The sequence below is a fragment of the Uranotaenia lowii genome, chromosome 2, assembly GCF_029784155.1.
Source record: "Uranotaenia lowii strain MFRU-FL chromosome 2, ASM2978415v1, whole genome shotgun sequence".
Lineage (NCBI taxonomy): Eukaryota > Metazoa > Arthropoda > Insecta > Diptera > Culicidae > Uranotaenia > Uranotaenia lowii.
The window spans coordinates 162,032,638-162,053,759 of record NC_073692.1 but is presented as its reverse complement, the minus strand read 5'-3'; the positions used below and the strand labels follow the sequence as shown (position 1 = coordinate 162,053,759).

The window sequence follows — 21,122 nt, the reverse complement described above, 5'->3', positions numbered from 1 at the left end:
CTAATGCAAGAATGCCGCTGAAAGACCGAGCAGGTCAGTTATTGACCGATCGAACAGATCAGCTCAAACGATGGACTGAGCACTTCGAACAACTCTTCCGAGTCACGAATAGCGATGGCCAACAGAATCTGCAGCTCGAAGCGCCAACAGTAAGTCGCATAAATGGCGTCAACTCGGAAGCGCCCTCGCTGGCTGAAATAGAAGCGGCAATCAAAAACATGAAATCCAACAAAGCGCCTGGAATCGATTGCATTCCTGCTGAAATGCTCAAAGCCGACCCTGCCCTGTCAGCACAAATGTTGCACCGTCTTTTCGCTTACATCTGGGATACTGCAACATTCCCGGCCGACTGGATGCAGGGTATCCTCGTTAAGGTCCCGAAGAAAGGAGACCTGACAGAGTGCGGTAACTGGCGAGGCATAACGTTGATCTGTACAACCCTCAAAGTACTCTGCAAAGTGATCCTGAACAGGATCCAGGAGAAAATCGACGCGACACTCCGACGGCAACAAGCTGGATTCCGATCCGGACGATCATGTGTGGACCACATCACAACGCTACGAATCATACTGGAACAAATCAACGAATTCCAGGACTCTCTTCTGCTGGTGTTCGTTGACTTCGAAAAAGCATTCGACCGACTTAATCATGAAAACATCTGGGCGGCTCTAAGGCGACGAGGGGTCCCAGAGAAACTAGTCCATCTCATCGAAGCACAATACGAGGCATTTTCGTGCAAGGTCTTGCACGACGGTGTCTTGTCCGAACCAATCCCGGTAACTGCCGGAGTGAGACAAGGATGTATCTTATCACCGCTACTTTTCCTCATCGTAATGGATGAGATTCTGACTGGATCGATCGACTGTGCACCGAACCGAGGATTGCCGTGGAATCCTTTAACGATGGAGCAACTGAACGACCTTGACCTGGCTGACGATATTGTTTTGCTCGCCCAAACACAACCGGACATGCAGAGCAAACTCGACGACCTCACCGAAAGCTCCAAGGCAGCAGGTCTCAAAGTCAATGTCGGAAAGACCAAGTCGATGGAGATCAACACAGGAAATCCCTCCAGTTTCATGGTAGCTGGGCAACAAGTTGAGAAAGTGGAGTGCTTCCAGTATCTTGGTAGCCAGATAACGCCTGATGGTGGTACCAAGAAAGACATCGAAACCCGGATCAGAAAGGCCCGATTTGCGTTTGCGAGTCTCCGAAACATCTGGCGGTCACGCCAGATCTCTCTACGAACGAAAATCCGAATCTTCAACTCAAACGTCAAATCCGTATTGCTGTACGGGTGCGAAACTTGGTGCACATATGCGGTGACGACGCGAAAACTGCAAATGTTTGTAAACCGCTGCCTGCGGAATATCATCCGCGCTTGGTGGCAACTGGATCTCGAATGAGGAACTACATCGCCGGTGTCATCAAAGGGCGCTAGAAATCGAGATTCGGGAACGTAAGTGGAGATGGATTGGGCACACGCTGCGAAAAGATGAAGACGAGATTTGCAGAGAGGCGCTTGACTGGAATCCAGAAGGTCATCGAAGAAGAGGCAGGCCCAGAAACTCGTGGCGGCGAAGCCTAGCCGCTGAAATTCGAACTGTCGACGAGAATCTTGACTGGGACCAGGTGAAGACGCTGGCTCCGGATCGTCAACAGTGGAGGTCTTTTACCACGGCCCTATGCACCGGAAGATCGGCGCGGGATCATTAAGTAAGTAAGTAAGTAAGTCAAAAATCCTCAAAGGAGGGATCCAAAGAAAATCGGAATAATCGAAATTTTAATATCTGTTCCAAATGACTTAAACAGCATTTAACGTTTAATTCTGGTTTTAACTAGAAAAAAATGGTCAGAAATTGTTTGCAAAATTGAAAATTTTATTATTATTATTAATTCATCGAATATAAAGTTTCACCAAAGGGGAGACCTAAGGAAAACTGGAAAATCGAAATTTTAATGACTGCAAATGCATGAAACTTCAAGATCTGGTGTTATCTCGAATAAAAAGTTGAGGAGGTTGTATTTTTGCTACGACCGCAAACGTAGAATTACAATTTGCTCCTGTCAATCGTTCATATTGTTTGTATTGAATTTATGGCGATTTTTTAAATGATGATTTTTACCGATTTTTATAAAAGTGGCTTTCAATATAATAACAATTCTTCTTAAAATTTCGATAGATTGAAGTTAATTTCACCTCCGCCCAATGAATTCAGTTTTGCGAAAAAATAAAAAGACCATTTCCGTAATATCCAAAAAATGAGTCCAGTGAATAGATTTGGAGTTTATTTGAGCGAAACAACAAATGGGAAATTTTTAGTTTTAGTTTAATTAGTCCAGAGCTGAATGAAAAATAAAAAAAATTGGTGTCATTTGGGCATTCATTCTCAAACCCTTTTTCTAAAGCTACTGCGTATAGCTAAAAAAATTATTAATATTACAATTTGTCACAGCAATTGATAAAAAATTGTGACGATTAAAAAAAATCATTAATTTTGCCGTTTTTAAAGTTAAAAAACTGAGAAGGTTAAAAAAAATGCAGGACTGAAGTCCTTGAGCCAATTTTTTTTTTCGAAATATGAGAAAGTGTTCACACTCGTCAACTTGAACTGCGATTTCGGTAGATGAGACTTGTTTATGTTTACATTTAGGTTCCTGAAAGTCTCCCATACTTGTCGGGAGACTTGAGACATGCATTTTAGATCTAAATGTGAAATAAAAATCTTAGCAACCGAAATCACAGTTCAAGTTAAGAAAAATATTTGACCTATTCCGCATAACCAGTTTTTATTCCAGCGAGCACCCCTCGCCGATCGATAAACTCTCCTAAACAGCATCTCTCCAAACCACGCCCCTCCTATGCACACCGATTCAGCGACCAGCTGCCATCAGAGCATTTTTGCACGCAACGCAGCTTGCGAACGGGAACTCCAAGCAGCTCTGTCTGTATCCGGCGCCATTCATTTAACGTGTACCCAGGGCGCACAGCAGCAACGAAACTACTCTCCGCCACTGGAGTTCTCTGCCGCTGGTCATCTGCGCTGCTTGCTGTCTCTGGCTGGTTCATGCCACTACACTTGATGCTGAACAAAACTGCTATTCGATATCGGTGTTGGATTACCACTGGTGGGGTCCAATCACCGATCGAAGAGCAGCTAACTCTGTTCAACTCGACGGGCAGAACGAAACTGAAACCGAGTCGACCGCAGAGCCCTTTGTTTTATACCTTTCGTAGGTATGGAAAAACAAAACCCATCAAAGCAGGCGTTGGTGATGACGTCATAATCCTTTAGATGTGATGGCTCTTAAAGAGGAGTTTTTCGTGACGCGAGTTCGGTCCGCAAATTTCAATTTGCCCCCCTATAGTGTTGCCGTAAGACGTAATTCTACGTCAAAAAATATCTAAAAATCGACTCCCTTAGACCTGCCCATTTTTCGGAAAATCGGCCGTTTTTTGGGAAAATCGAGTCCCAGAAAATCGATTTTTTGCTAAAACTTGAAAATGTGGTCATTTTCAGCTACGATGATGTACCAAACCCAGACAACCAGAAGTCGTATTTTCTTTAACAGATTACATCGTATAGAATGTTATTTATACTCATTTTCGTATATCTGCACCTACAATGTGCGGTCCATGCATATTCTTTATCGTATTTAAAAGCATTGCATGATTTTATTACGACAAGAAGTATTTATGTACAAATGAACTCGACCTTTGTGTACGACAATTCGCAAAAAATCCTTGAAACGACCGATATTCGGTGATCAGCCGTGATTGAAAGATTTTGTCGTGCTATGCATAAAATAATTCGAAATAAAAAACGTATATAACTGCATTGATTCGTTATAATGTGCATGCAATCGTATTCCTTTGCAAATTAATTCGCATGTCTGATTTTCGTAAAACATATTTGCTGGCAATCGTAGAAGAATACAAAAAAGTTCAATAAAATCGTTGATGATAATGACACATCGATGATTGGAATCGTATTAAAGGAGGTTTCAAAATGTTGGTCTATTTTTAGATCATCTATGACGTGTTCTATGATTTAAAAGATTTAAGTTATAGAAATATACGATTTGCTTTTGGTTTAATGCCTTTGAAGCAAATCCCCTTGAATTTATATATTCCATATAGCGTCGAGGAACCATCATGAGCTGCTGATCGAATCGTCAGGGGATCAAGTCCAGGCGCTAACAATGAATTCATGAACGTGGAAAAAATCAGGCAAATAATAAATGTGTACGATATAAACTTAAATTTGACAGCAAAAAAACACATTTCTTTGAAACAATCTTATTTTTATTATTTTTTGGAGATGAATAAACCAATTGGTTTAAAATCCCAAATAATTTTTTTTTCAACTGACGGAAAATGAGAGCCCTGCACTCAAGTCGCAAAAGACGACCAAATAAGTCGTCAAACTTTCCATATTGTTACGAAAAAATATCATATATTACAACCTCAATCATCTATATGATGATGTGAATTGTCATAGTATATTCCAAAAAGAATCAGGTTAGTCGTAAATGATGCGCATGACAATTCGTGCAAATCGTAATTTAATACAATCCAAATCAAGAATATGTTTGCTAATGTACCTATATGGCCTCCAAAATGATACGTATATACTGGTTTTGCTACATTATATACGATATGTTTACACGTATATTTGCACGTATATTTGCGTTGCAAATTCGAAATACCCACCAAATGGTTGTCTGGGAAACGAATTCAATTCAAAAACATAAGAATTTATTTGAATCGAATTGTCATATAATTAAAAATGATATCAAATCAAACGAAATTTGGAGTTGGTTGTAGAACATGTTGCAACACAACACCGGTCGAAAATAATAACGAATGATCCCTAAAATATGTTGACGATGAACAAAAACAGAAAAACAACAAACAGAAAAAAGACGACCTTTATTGATAAGCAAAAGTGCGAAAAACCGCATAATCTCAGTTTGTATCTGTTGCAAAAAGGATAAGCAAAAATAGGTAGATAAAAAATGCATTTTTTCGGAAATTGGTTCAATCTATGTCAGTTGTACAGAAGAAGAACAGAAATAATTTCAAACGATGTTTAAATGAGATAGTCTCGTAGTAAAAGAGAAACAAAAATTTAGGTGAAAGTTGGAAATAGGTAGGGGAGAATGGGGTATCATGTGCCACGTTTTTTCTTTACTTCATACCTTCTTTTATACAAAATTTAAAAAAAAATATAAATGGAAAGATTTTCTACATTTTAAAGGTATTATAAGGTTTTTTTTAAATTTTGTTTTTATGAAAAATAATGTGCCCGAGTACTGTTTGTTTTGAAAACTGTATTTTTTTGAAGAAATAAAAAATGGAGAATTGTGGGCCACCAACTCAAAATTGACTAGATAACGTGCAAAGTTTATGAGTTATTTTAAAGCAATTTCAGATGAGGAAATAAAATAGAGAGTTGTGCATCATCGAATAATTCCTAAACCTGGCTCGCGAACATTTTGACAAAACTGCTTATATATTTAGGTTGGAAAAATATTTTTTATAATTCTTTATTCAGCATAAGAAAACTTTACAGAAAGGAAAAACGTATTTTAAGTTCTGAATGTGTATGAAACATAAAAATTTTGGTGGCCCAAGATCCCACAAAATGTAGCACACGATTCTCCACAAGCTATGATTTGCTAATTAGTTGCGTTTGTGTGACTTATTGATGTTTCATCAAAATTCCTTTTCCACGTGAAAGAACATGACCAAACTGAGATCATAGGCGTATGAGCAAGGCCGTGCAAACGGGGGGGGTTTTAGGGGTTTAACCCCCCCCCCATGGAGATTTTTTCCAAGTAAAATTTTCAGTTCAGGAAACGAATTTATCGTATATGTCAGAACATTTTTTCGCCTCCGGCGGAATTTAATGCTAAATCACTCAAGGCCTAAACCGTTTCATATTAAGACGTTTCCAAATTGACACTAATGTCTAATTGTAAGTTTCAGTTTGTTTTTCAATAAATCATCTGTATTGAAACTCAAAGGTTGACAAAAAAACTGGATTGTATTTAGAATGGGTTTATTAAGAAGTGTTACCAACTTAATTCAGAGTTTGAAGCTAACAAAATTCATTCATCGAATTCTTACATTACATGTCGACAAATTGGTAGTAATGTGACAGGTGTTTAATACTTACGATACTCATCAGAATTAGCCAAAAAAAAACTTTAACTTCAATTTTATTATTAATCATTTTGATTTCCAAAAAAAATGGCATTTCATTTTTTAAATATTCTTCAAAAAACAAATTTGATCTTCAAATTTGTTTTGTTTTTTGCTTTTCTAATACTCAACTCCACATTCAAAAGGTTTATTAAGAATTACACAAGGCCACAAAATTCACATCTTTCATTTTTAATACAACTTTTTAATGTGTAAAAATCATATAAGAGAAATCGTTTTTTTTTGAGAAATTTTGAAACTTAAAGAAAAAAAAATCAATAAAGGTTCAAATTTAATTATCAACTTTTTCTGAAACCGCAAGTTATTTTGACTTCTGCGAAAAAAGTCAGACAAGTTTTGTTTAATAAAGGAATTTAAAAAAAAAATTAAAAGTTTCTACGGAAACTAAATTTTAGATACAGACCCCGTTCGTTTTTGGCAACATTCGATTTTGGCAACATTCGATTTTGGCACATGTGCCAAAATCGAACGGTTTTTAGAAACAACATTGCCTTTTAGTTTTCGTTATGACAGGACCAATTTAATTTAGACAAACACCATAAATACGTTTTTATGTTCTGAAAGGGTGATAAAATACAACAATAAAAACCAATTTTTTCTATAATTTATAGAGTATTTAAAAAGGAAAAAAAAAGATGAAAAATTCAAAAAGTTGAAAACAAATTCAAACAAAAGACTGAATATGACAAAAAACAACTAAAAAATGATGAAGAATGACAAAAACAGCAAATCTGACAAAAGAAAACAAACATTATAAACAAAACAAGAAAAGTGAAAAATGCATCAAAAACATGATGAAAAAATTGAAAAATTACTACAAATGGTTGAAAATTGACTCAAAATAATGTTTCTGCTACTAAAAGTATAATTATCTTGTAAAAATAACTGAAAAACAAGATGAGAAAAAACCGTTCGAATTTGGCAACATTCGATTTTGGCAACACAACATGTACGGGCGTGTTGCCAAAATCGAACGGGGTCTGTATTAGCAAAATTAGATCATTTTGCAGGCTCAACAAAAAGGTTTGATTAAATGGAACTTATGTATTGTTATGATATTTGTCCATTTTTAAAAACTGGTGAATTTATTTATTTTAGATTATTCATCATCATCATGATCAAAATATTTTTGTTTCTTAGTCAAATAAAATAAAAAAAATCAGAGTCAGTTTTTGTTCTTTCATGTAGATTTCTTAGGTCATCAGTTATAGCAATGATTGATTCAACTGAACACTGATTCATTTAAAAACTTATAAACTACTAGCTGATCCCATACGAACTCCGTTTCGCTTTCAACTTGGAATATGTCATGAACAATTTGTATGAAAGTCAATTGCCAAGCATTTTCCAGATTCATTGTTAAGTAATAATTGCAAAAATATTGGACGATCACTTCGTCTGTCGTCTGCTACTAAATATGAAATCAGGAATCAAAAACCACGTGTATAAATTTCTCTTATACAAACTTTGATATCTGAAATCGATTACCCTTCCCTCAAAACTCCCGTGTGCAAATTTTCAAAGCAATCCATTGTATAATAACGTCAATATTGCTAAAAATAGTGAAAAATTCATTTATATGGACGACCCCTTTCGTCGACCCCTGGCAAATATTAGACCTCTGAGATCGATTGTCCGTTCCCGAAAACTACCGTGTGAAAATTTTCATCCCAATCCGATGTATAATAACGTCGATATTGCAAAAATATTAAAATTTTTATATGGACGACCCCCTTTGCCGGCCCCTTAAACTGAATTGAATACCTGAAATCCATTGCTCATCTCTCAAAACCCTCTTGTACCAATTTGCGTCTGAATCCGATGTATAATAACGACAATATTGCATCAACAGTGAATAGTTTACATGGACGACCCCTTTGGCCGACCCCTGATTTTAGTTTGGATAAGTGAAATCAGTTGTTTGTCCCAAATAACTCCTATGTGAAAATTTTCATCCCAATTCGATGTATAAAAACGACAATATCACTAAAATACTGAAAATTGAATATGGACGACCCCTTTTGCCGGCCCCTTACGCTAAACTTGATACCTCAAATCGGCTGCACGTCTCTCAAAACTATCATGTACCAATTTTCATCTGAATACGATGTATAATAACGTCAATATCGCAAAAAAAAATTTGACACCTGAAATCGATTGCTCGTCTTTCAACACACTCATGTGCAAATTTTCAACACAATCCGACGAAAAGTAACATCAATATCGTGAAAACAATATTTTTCTTGTATGGACGACCCCCTTCAGAAGGGGTCATCCAAAAATCTGAAAACATTTTCCATCCTTCCTGGCCCTAATGAGTATCCATGCCAAATTTCAGCTCTCTAGCTCTTAAGACGGCTGAGTCTATAGAGGACAAACAAACAAACAAACATACAGAAATTGCTTTTTATATATATAGATATATCACCAAAACTAGAAGCGGTTGATTAAATCTCTTTAAAGAATATTCGAAATCTACAAATTTGAAATTTACCAAATTAACAAAGGCATAAAATGCTGTTTTCTTTAGCTATCAATTGAATTCTATGAATTATTTTTTGAAGTCGTAAGAAGTTTTTATTGAAACAAATTCTTCTAAAAAGCTTATGTGTTTGAATTTCATATTTCGTTTGTATTTTCTAATTAACTTCACCGAATTTTATTGAATGGCTTTTTTGAAATTTTAAAATAAATTGCGAAAAAACAATTTTCAATCTTTTGAGATATTTAATAATAACTTGTCTTTGTTTTTTAATTCTGAATATTTGTTTTCTGAAAACAGAATATTCAATATATTACATCAAGAAAGAACAATTTCGACTCACACTCTTTCGAAAAACAAGACCTTTTCACGACTCAGTATTTTAATTGGCAGCAAAAAAAAATCAGAGCTTGAAATTCTAAACTATCTGATAGGCATTTTAAAGTTTGTAAACGTTTCACTTATTTTTATAGTTTTCAATAATCTTTTTTGCATCGATCATGATTTTTTAGTTAATCTTTGAAAAGTTTCAAAAATGATTACAAGTAGCAATTTTACAGCAATTTTTTTTATTTTTTTTGAAGTGCTTTATTTTTTAAATATTTACAACAAAACATGGAATTTCATAATTTTAAATTCGGGCTTGTGATATAGCTCAGTTGGCAAGTCTGTTGCCTCCTGAGCCAATGTCCGCGAGTTCGAGCCCAAGAGTAAACATCGAACACAGTTGTACCGGATAAGTTTTTCAATAACGATCCGCCAACTGTAACGTTGATAAAGTCGCGAATGCCATAAAGATGGTAAAACGACTATAATCGAAACAAAAAAAAAATAATTTTAGATATTTTTTCAATGACTTTTCGGATTTATTGTGCATATTTCAGTTGTTATTATTTCTAGCTAAATTTGAAATTCGAAAACCCCCCCCATGGACGAGTCCTTCGCACGGGCCTGCGTATGAGCATATTTATAATATGAACTTCAGGTTCCCCATCGATGCATTTTACGAGTGTTTGATTAATTATGTAAGTGAATTTCATTAAATTTTTAGCTTGATAAATAAAAGAATCATAAGTCAAAAACATATAGAAAAATATGCTTACTCAAAGCTACGACGATGACAGTTGGATTGAGCTTTTTTATCTCAACACACATCTTAGAAATTCAGAGTGGCCCACGTTACCCCACTCTCCCCTATAAATTTTTAAATTTTTCAAAGTCTGGTGTCTGTGGTGTGTTCAGTATCCAAGATAATAGGTTGAAAAACTGGGGATATCGTAGTCCCAGACAACCAGAAGTCGTATTTTATTTTACAGATTATATCGTTTAGAATGTGCGGCCCATGCATATTCCTTATCGTATTTAAATACATTGCATGATTTTATTACGACAAGAAGAGAGACTCGTATTTATGTACATATGAACTCGACCTTTGTATACGACAATTCGCAAAAAATCCATGAAACGACCGATTTACGATGATCAGCCATTACTGACATATTTTGTCGTGCTATTCATAAAATAATTTGAAATTAAGATTTTTTTTTAAACATGAAATAAGATTTATATTATCACTAGCTGACCCGGCAAACTTTGTCCTGCCTTCTTTAATTAAATTTTTTACATTTAAAGTTTTCTTTATTGTTTTTAAATCTTTTGATGATTTTTTTGTATATAATGTTTATAAAGTGATTTAAACTGTTTTAAATTTTTTTAAAGCTTCTTTAATAACTACAGATAAACATTGCTTCTCATTTCAGTGCTGTCTGGTACACTATGTTTCTAGTTCTATTGTTCGGTGCAAAAACGAATAAAGAAGATGGTTTTCCTACACGGGAACATGCCACGTAAAGTTGGCCGTGTGAAAAACATGGATATTCTAGGTTAATCCCACAAACATCTAATGTTTGACCCTGCGATTTGTTGACAGTCATTGCGAATGCAAGCCGTACTGGATATTGCGTTCTCTTAAACTCAAATGGTAAATCGTTTGATATTAGTGGGATTCTCGGAATTAGGACATCCTCTCCTTTAAATTTTCCTTTAAGAATAGTCGCTTGAATTATATTCGTTTTAAGATTTTTCACGACCAACCTTGTCCCGTTACACAATTTGGGTTGGTTAAGGTTACGGAGCATAATTATAACACTCCCAACTTTTATGCGTAAATTGTGCGGCGGCATTCCTGGAAGATCTAAAGAATTTAAGAACTCGGTTGGGTAGTTCGTAGCTTCTTCTGGATTGGTCATACAATCTACTGACTTGTACGAATGCAATTCTCCAGGAACTGTGTTCTGGATAATAAAATTCAATTCGTCGACATCCTTATTTTTCGCTGCCAGGATTTATTTATTTATTTATTTATTAAGTCAAACTATGTAGACTACAATACTTAAAACTACTTAAAACTAATGTAAGCTATTTTGTTGTTCTATGAAGTTGTTTTTGAATGCCTTTTTTAATTGTGTTTTGTTCATCGCTACGTCTATAATTTCACTTTGTAAATTGTATTTGTACATCATTTGATTAATAGGTTGATGTTTTGCATAGTCTTTGTCGTAAAGTTTAATGTAGAACAAATGTTTATTTCTTAATGGACGGGAGGGTGCGTAAAAATTTAGTTTTGAAAGTAATTCAGGACTGTCTATTCTTTGTGTAACAACATCATTTACAAATGCAATTTGGGAAAATTCTCTGCGTTTACTGAGAGGTTCTATATCAATAAGCTTACAACGAGATTCATACGATGGCAGAGGAAAAGTGGTCCAATTTATTTTACGTAGCGCATATAACAAAAATTGTTTTTGAACTGATTCGAGACGTTGCTCGTGAATATTTGAATAAGGATTCCATATGATGCTACAATACTCCAGTATCGAACGAACATAGGATATATAAAGTGATTTTATGGTGTATGGGTCTTGAAAGTGTTTGCTGAAACGTTTTACAAATCCTAGCATGCAATTTGCTTTATTGATGATATTGTTCTGATGTTCTACAAACGTGAGTTTTGAATCCAGTATGACGCCAAGATCCCTTACAATTTTGCATTTTTGTACTGGTTGATTGCCTAATTTTGTTTCAATGATGGGGTAACTTTGCTTTCTGCTAAATGATATAGAGTTGCATTTTTTAACATTCAATTGAAGTAAACTTTTGTTGCACCATTCAAAGAAAACATTGATTTCGTTTTGAAATGTTTCAACATCTTCGGTTGTTTTTATTTTCAGAAATAGTTTAATATCGTCGGCGTATATTAGGTATTCAATCCGTTTTAGAATAAAGGAAATGTCGTTAACGAACAGTATGAAAAGGAGAGGTCCTAAATGAGACCCCTGAGGCACACCAGAGGTCACAGCTACAGATTTAGATAATTCGTTTTGGAAACGAACGATTTGTGTTCGATCAGTTAAATATGATTGTAACCAGGAGAGAAGATTTGGATGAAAGCCAATTTTTTTTAATTTGAAGATTAAAAGGGGTATGTCAATGCGATCAAAGGCTTTGCTAAAGTCGGTATAAATAGCCTCAACATGAAGGCCTTTGCTCATAGAATCGATAACGTATGTAACGAATTCGAGAAGATTTGATGCTGTAGAGCGCCCTTTGAAGAAACCATGTTGTTTACTCGTTATAATATTTTTTACTTGTTGATAAATTTTTTCATTTATTATTGATTCAAAAAGTTTTGGGATGCAAGACAAAATAGCTATTCCTCTATAATTTCGTACATCTGATTTTTTTCCGGACTTGAAAATCGGAATTAAAAAAGATTTTTTCCAAAATTTGGGTACTTTTCTATAATTTAATGACATATTAAAAAGAATCAGAAGAGGCTCTGTCAATTCGGCCGCCAAGTTTTTAAGGAAACATGGGGGAAGTCCATCAGGCCCTGCTCCTTTGGAAGCATCAAGTTTTCTAAGTCCTTCGGAAACATTATTGTAATCAATTTCATTGACCTGAATGTCACACGCTAAATCTGGAATGATTGAAAAGTATTCCCTATCTCGGTCAGCCTCAGTGAAAGAAGTGTACACTTCTTGAAAAAATGTTGCAAATAAGTTAGAAATTTCCAGTGGATTATTTCCAATGCTTCCGTCAAGTGTCAATTGAGTAGGGAAGTTTGAATTCTTCATCTGCTTTTTAGTATAGCCAAAGAACGCTTTTGGGTTTTGTTTAATTTCTTTTTCAATTTTCTGATTGTATTTTTCAAAAGAACTTTTTATACGTGAATTAAGCTGGTTGCATAAATTTATATAATTTTGATGATTTGTAACACTTCTATCACTTCTGTAGACTTTATGAGCTTTTTGCTTCCTATTTTGTAAGTTTTTCAAATCCTTGTTATACCAGACAGGGTGTTTAGAGCTGTAGGACCTTCTTTTAAATTTTGAAGGAACATAACTGTTTATTAGATTAATCATTATGTTATAAAAGGTTTCTACTGTTGTATCAACATTTCCTTCATTCTTCAATACACTTGACCACTCTATATTAATTAGTTCTAGTTTCAATAGTTCGAAGTTTGAATTCTGATAGTCTGGCATTTCCTCGTATTCCCAGTCGCGAGGTTTGGCACAGTTATGGATAAAGAGCGAGTATTCTATCGCTTTGTGAAATGCTTCGTTTTTCCATAGTGGATCAGCCGATTCGTTTACGCAAAAGTCTTCTGTACAGTTAGTAAAAAGTAGATCAAGATAATTATTGTTACTATTTTTAACATGATTTACTTGGTTTAAGCCTAAAATAGAAGCTTTGCCGAAGATTAATTGTAACGTTTCGTTTTCGCCTACGACTGGAAGTAGAATTGCTTCATTGTCATCATCCAAAATAAAGTCAGCGTTGCGTTGATTGAAATCGCCATAAATATGTAATTTTGCTTCCGGTTGTTCAGCTAATGTATTTTCAAGAATTTGGAAGAATAATTCAAAATAATGTGAAGTGGCATATTCAGGTGGAAAGTACACGGAAGCAAAAATGTGCATTTCTTTTGCCAATAATGTTTTTACAAAGATAGAATCAAATTCAGTATATGTTTGCGTTGTAATTTCTTCTGAGGGAAAAATAGAATCCAAAGCTACAAGAACGCCGCCACCTGACTTTTTTTTGGACAATGCTAAATTTCTATCGCTGCGGAACACATTAAACCTCGAACCGAAAACTTCTTCACTGTTAACGCTAGCGTCCCAGCTAGTTTCAGTAAAGAGGACAATTTGAAAAGAGGAGCCTAAAAGTTTCAAGCTTATTTCCTTCATTTTTACCGCGCTTCTCATACGGTTCACATTTTGGCAATAAGCTAGAATTTCGATCGAAGATCTAGTACCTACATTGGCACGCGTCGTTGGGGCAGAAAATTATATTGCCCATACATTACCGGGTAATCAAACGCCGTGGGAGCCGTGGGAGCCGTTGGAGCGCGATGGCAGCATGGGGCAGCAAACGGTGTGACGTACGGGTTGGGAAACGGATAGGCAAACGTCGCTTGTGGGGAGACAGGTGGCACTGAAGGCGTCATGTTTCCGTTATGATTCGTTGGCAAATTTGATGGGACGGCAGGTACAGTAATTCTCGGACGTCTTTTACGGCGCGGTGATACTTCAGGCGAAGAATTCGTTGGCAAATTTGGTGGGACGGTGGGTGCAGTAATTATCGGACGTCTATTACGGCGCGGTGACGGCACGGGGCTTGGTGTTCCTCGAACGTTGTCCTTTGGAGGGTTTAAAGTTTGCACGTGAACTTAGCCAATCATGGTTCACATGGTTTTGAACGATATTCGGAAACACATTTGCAATGAGTTCCTCTTTTGTCGATACGAAAGAACAAAAACCTTGCGGGAATGAAATTAATCCTGTCGAAACGTCTACTGGTACTTCTCCATTGCCAATAGTCAATAATTGTTTCGAAAAGATTTCTGCGGACGAATCGTTTTGAAGCGCAACTCGCATATTTGTCGTTAACCACAGCGTCGTTACGTAACGCCACAAATACGAAAGTTTAAGGCAAGCATTTATCTCATCAGCTGCCGTTGACCGCGGGCGGCAGGAAGCGTTTGTCGATAATCTCCTGTAAAATTAAAAAAGTGTGTTCAATTGTTATAATGTCACTAATAAGTCTTTCAGAAACATCCGAATAAAGCAAAAGGCTAATGGGTCTAAATAAAATAAACATGCAAACAAACAAACCTGCTAGTAGAATCATGGCGCCTCCAAAATGTCCTGTATGATTTCGAAGATCCTTCATAGTTCGATCGAGTGCCTCTAATGCTCTTTTATGTGCCATTGTACATTCGTCCCAGATAATAATCTTGCAACTCTGCAGCAATTTCGCCATTGATGAATTCTTCGAAATATTACATGTTGGTTCCTCGGTCATCTGTAGATTCAATGGCAATTTGAATGCAGAATGAGCAGTTCGGCCACCTTCCAACATTGTGGCTGCAATGCCCGATGAGGCAACCGCCAGGGCAATGTCAGGTCTTGAACGAATTGAAGCCAACAGTAATGAAATAAGGAAGGTTTTGCCAGTTCCACCAGGCGCATCGATGAAGAAAATGCCACCATTGCCGTCATCAATCGCTCTCATCAATGTATCGTATACGTCCTTCTGCTGGTGATTCAACAAAGGAATATTCGTTTGGACTACTTGGGCCAACGCGTCTTGATCATATGCTCGCTCGCGCTCAATCTCACGATTGAATGCATCATGCATTGTTCGATTGGGAGCCGGCATCCCCAGTTTGCTCAACAAACTGCCACACATGAGCAGACACGCGTCTTCGATCATAATCAAAGCCTCGTTGCGAATTTCATCGTTCATTTCCTGTTCGTGATTTACCGTACGAAATCGATACAAAATATCGTCGGCCATATCGTCTTTGAATTTGTTCCATAATTCGACAGGGTTTGAAGGGAAGCATGTAGAAATAATAATCGCAAACAGCGTGCGTATTTGATTCGCTGGTGCAGTAAGAACCGCGTCGGCAAGCGCTAAATCCCAATGACTGTCGTCTTCAATCAGTTGCAACCGATGACAGGCTTCTCGATATGTCGCACATAGCATACCATCCACAGTCCGAAGCGATTCAAACGATGTTGGACCACAAACATTGACCAAAAGCAATCTTAGGTAAAAGCACTCATCGTTTTTTGGATGTACAGTATACATTCGCCCAAGTGCGTCGGTGGAAAAGACGTCGGCATATCCTGCAACTACTTGTCCTTGCTTTCTGCGCTGGAAGTTTCTCGACGACTTATTCCAAGTATAGTAGCGTGGCACTTCGGAGTATAGAAGCGTTCTGGCGAATGGATCGTTCTGGCAGATGGTAAAATAACTTCTCAATGTCGTGTTTGGGACTCGTTCTGCTCTTCTAGCTGCATTTGTTTCCGTGAAATATACACGTTGTCCATTTTCTAAATGGACGACAGTCGGGTGACGTTCATGAATCGGGAATGCAAAGATCCTCCAAATCGCTTCGTTACAACTGACGTAACGGCCCATTTGGTATTGTGTCACTTCGTCGCTGGCATCTGGAGCAGCAATTCCAAAAACTGCCATGTCGCTGCCCTTATTCACGTATTTGCAAACATACTTAATCGATTTGATTGAGTTACATAATTCAACATTGCAATGACTTTTGAAGGCTTTAGAAAGCAACGGTGAATAGGGTACAATCCAGCTATTGTCAACCACAACGTCAATTCCTTGTACCTTCATTGTAAGGGATTTGCCATTGTCCTCGGGCGAACGACGCCGGTATAAGGGATATCCATCGTGTCCGGAAATAGTTTCCGCGAGCAATGGACGTGGATATCGTTTTGTACACTTCTCTCCAACCATACACGGCGATCCCGAATTGTGTTGACCGCAAGGACCGTGAACCATATGTGTTTTAACAATTTCAATAAGTTCCGAATCAATAGCTGCATCAGGAATCTCTGCGTGTATAATGTTGTCAATATGTTCAGGGCGTATTTTGTTAACCAACCTGTTGATTTTTCAAAACTGTCTTTAATAAACAATAATATCATATCAATAATGAATATTTTCTACAAACCAAATTAAAGTATGTGAGTGCGGGAGACCTCGTTTCTGCCATTCGATGGAGTACATCCAGCACCTTACTTCACCGAACACGCTCTGCTTAACTATGAAATCCATGAGACTTTTTTGCTTCTGCCGGAATACCCGTGCGGTTATGTCGTGCCTATCGCTTGCTGTTTGACCGTTTAACGTTATGAAAAGGTCCGGGCGGCCGTAATACCTGACATACGTCATGGCATCTTGGGAATATTCTTGCATATGCCGTGGACTTCCAACATATGTAGATGGAAGAATTGTCAATCGACCAATATTGTTGACATTTCCTTCCGAACTTACGGCATCTCTTAAATGAACGTACTCCTCAGACCGCAGTTTAGCCTGATTGAACCGGATAAAGTTCAAACGTTCTGTCTCGATTTTGACATACATGTCGACGGCAAATTGTTGAAATAAACGCCGATACCGCAGTAAATGATTATCAGCATCTTGCCTTATCATAAAACGGTACGCGTAGAAGTTCATAGAGCTGACCTTTCTGTTTGTTTCTTCGCCTTAAAAAAAGAATAAAAATTACAGAAATTTGTTGAACATTTTAATTTAACGGATACGCACCTGTCAATGGATTGATCATTCTTATTTGAAAATGATATCCATCCTCTCCATAGCAGAACATGAGTGGGTATTGTAATGAATCTTATGAACGATGGGTCTCGTGCACACGTTGCAATTGGCCATCGTTGCGCCTCTTCAATACGATGTCACGGGACTCAATGTTTTCACCCGAGATGACGACAGCTGTTTCATTCATCGTTGGGGCGTTAAATTGACGTTCATGACTTCCAGATGGACGTTTATCTGCTCTGATTATTATTTTGTGGTCGTCAGAAGGCATATGTTCCAATGCCGTCTTAAATAACCGAATTAAAGCGTTATGTTCGTGAAGAAGAATTTGCAATTCACCGATGATCTGACGTTTCATTGCATGATTGATAGCACAACGCTGATCGATTTCTGTTTCATAATTTCCAACGAAATATATTTGTAGAAATTTATGATCTTCGTTCGTTGGTGGCAATAATGATCCTGCTCGATGATGAATTTGACCTTGAATCTGAATATATAAGCTTTGTTAGCATAAAACTAAGTGAAATAGGAAAAAATCATGAAAAAAATGTAGGAAATTTCTCAAAACTATTCATTTAGCTAAAGATTTATTAGGGAGAAAGTCTCGATTTTCGTCTCAGCACCTATATTCATCATTATTCTATTTTGACCATTTTTTAAGCAAATATGTTTATTGCATGATTTTGTCGAGTGATTAATATTTCCATCAAAGAAATGATCAAATTTAGTGTTGAAACCTCTAAATGAGCGAGATGAGATGAAAATAGGTTCTGAGATGGATATCGGATCTTTTACCCTATATATTTTTGAAATAACTGTTCAAGTAATAAATAAGGGAAAAATTATCAATGAAATGGCATTAATGTTTCGATAAATTGTGTCCTTACTACCCAAAATAAGATTTATTAAACAATACCTTAAACGTTGGGTTAAATCCACATTCTGCAACAATATTCGCTCCAAATGATGTCATTTGAAAGCAGCTATTGTAATTTTGGGTATGCGTTAAAAAATGTCCTGCTTCTGGTGAGTCTCTGAATAGCAATGAGCGCAGTGGTTCTGGTGGTGGAGTCAACGGTGGCAACTTTACTTTACCACCTGCGCAACATAAACCTGGTGTTTCTGAGTGAAACTTCAGCGCTTTACAGTATTGGCCTACCAAATCCATGGGCCCGATTGTAAGGCAAGGCAGTTTGCTGTAGTCTATTGTAAAATCATATTGGAAAGCGGCACGATACAAATTGCAATTCTGTTGCTGTTCAGTATTTATCTGGGCTTCTGCTTCCTCCTCTGTCGTTCGACGGCTACGAATTACCGACATACGTTCTCGAAGCTGTTGATTTGCTTCCGCGCTTTGCTCAGGGGTCTGATTGGCACGGAGCCTCGACAACCTTCGTGCATTGCGGCTGCGTAATCCAACGTACGTTCTCCTTATGGGCGGCATACTGATTCTAGAGTACTGAAGCTGCAAATGCAATTTCAAATTAATTGTTGAATGTACATTAAATATTCAGTGCTTTAAAAGATTCAACACACTTACCAAAACCACCGGAATTCCCACCCCGGGATAATCACAAAACTTCAAATAATGTGTAAATTGTTTGCAAATAACTCACGAATGATCACGCTTTGAAAACTATTTTCTAACAATTCAAAAATGAAAAAACCCAACAACAGAATAAATGTCAAACAACTCCACTTCAAACACATCAATGCCTTCTTAGAACGGTACCATTTTCTCTATCTCTCCCTAACGCTGCATTCTATGTAAAATGTTTTTTTCTTTTACAAATTTCCCCTTAACATTTTCCAAAATTCGGCTCCGTTGTGACATTCCTTGTGTCAAGACGAACACAACAAAAAAATCGCATGCAAATCGGATGACCCAGTGAAGAGTTATGCGTGTTCGCACATTTCTGTATGGTCTGTCTCTCTCCCTGTTTTATATATATAGATAACAACCAGGTGTTAGATCTTAGCAGAAAGCACATTTTTCTATCAAACAAGATTGCTGAAATGAGAGATTATATTTTAAAAAGAAAAATATCAAACGTCGGAAGAGTGGTACCTCCAGTCGATTAGTTCAGCGTTACAAAAGTACTAAGGTATCTGCTGGTAATAAAGATTCTTCCCAGAGTGTTCACAATGAGCGCGGTGGCGAAAAATTTCTACCCGAAATCCAGGCCGATGCTTTATCTAATATCGTAAGTATGTTTCAAAAGCATTACTCACTCTGTGATAGCATAAATGTTTGTTCTAATATTTGTTTAAATTTCGTACATATATTTTTAATTGGAACAATGACATTTCTCGATGTTTAAACAAAACTTGTAAACTGAAAAACATATATGCTATTAAATCGTATATAACTGTATACCTATACAAATTTATTCGCATGTCTGATTTTTGTAAAACGTATTTGCTGGCAATCTTAAAAGAATTCAAATAAGTTCAATAAAATCGTTCATGATAATGAGACATCGATAATTGGAATCATAATTAAGGAGGCTTCAAAATGTTGGTCTATTTTTAGATCATCGATGACGTGTTCAACGATTTAATAGATTTTAGTTATAGAATTATACAATTTGCTTTTGGTTTAATTCCTTTGAAGCAAATCCCCTAGAATTTATATATTCCAGATAGCGTCTAGGGACCATCATGAGATCGTATCGTCAGGGGATCAAGTCAAGGTAGTACAATAACTTCATGAACGTTGAAAAAATTCAGCATTCAGGCAAATAATAAATTGTACGATATAAACTTGAATTGGACAGCAAAAAAAAGCATTTCTTTGAAATAATCTTATTTTTATTCAACTGACGGAAAATGAGAGCTCTACATGTCCAAGGTTGCCGAAAAAAATTCCGTGTTTTTGAGAAAAATTATTCTGACTTTCTGTGATTTTATCCAAAAATTCTGTGATGGATTTCTGTTTTGCCATTTCTCTGAATTTCATAGAAAATTCCTGATAAATTGGATCTTTTTCAAATTTTAATTGGGAAAAATCAATTACCATTATAAATCTTAGCAAACTTTTCTAACTTGAAGTAAGGAATCTAAATTTGATATTGTCCAAAAAAATATAATTTCGGAAATCCATTCAAAATTTAAAAATTCTATGAAATCTGTGAAAATCTCCAAATTCTGTGTTCTGTGACATAGATTCTGTGATGAAAATTTGCTCTTAATTCTGAGAAATTACAGATTTTTCTGTAATATTCCAAATTGCATATTGAGCGAAGACCTACAAAATTACAACCTCAATCATCTATATGATTATGTAAATTGCCGTAGTATATTCCAAAAAGAATCAGGGTAGTCGTAAATGATTCGCATGACAAATCGTGCAAATCGTAATTCAATACAATCCAAATCAAGAATATGTGTGCTAATGTACCTATATGGCCTCCAAAATGATACGTATATACTGGTTTTGCTGCATTATATACGATATGTTTACGCGTTTATTTGCTCGTATATTTGTACGTATATTTGTGTTGAAAATTCGAAATACCCACCAAATGGTTGTCTGGGGTCAAATATGAAGTTATAAACAAGTAAGAATAAAAAAAACTATTCGATTTAGTTCAGTTTAGACATTTTGCCGCCTCAAATCCCATAGTGTGCTGCATGCTTGATATAAATATTTCAAATTTTAGATTTGTACACTTCCTATATCTTGTTTTGATAATTTTAACTACCGCAAATAGCAATAAAAAATTTGGAAACGATTCAATCAGTTCT

At 36.3% G+C, this 21,122-nt stretch overlaps 1 protein-coding gene across 1 annotated transcript; it reads right to left on the bottom strand.

Annotated features, from left to right (window-relative positions):
• Positions 1–2,860: 2,860 nt before the first annotated feature.
• Positions 2,861–17,382, bottom strand: LOC129742042 (uncharacterized). The gene is made up of 6 exons (XM_055733888.1): positions 17,364–17,382; positions 16,793–17,302; positions 14,890–16,645; positions 14,468–14,774; positions 14,081–14,418; positions 2,861–3,191 (listed from the first exon to the last, which is right to left on the bottom strand). Exons 1-6 carry the CDS (start codon positions 17,380–17,382, stop codon positions 2,861–2,863), a joined length of 3,261 nt encoding a protein of 1,086 aa, XP_055589863.1.
• Between the last annotated feature and the right edge of the window lie 3,740 nt (positions 17,383–21,122).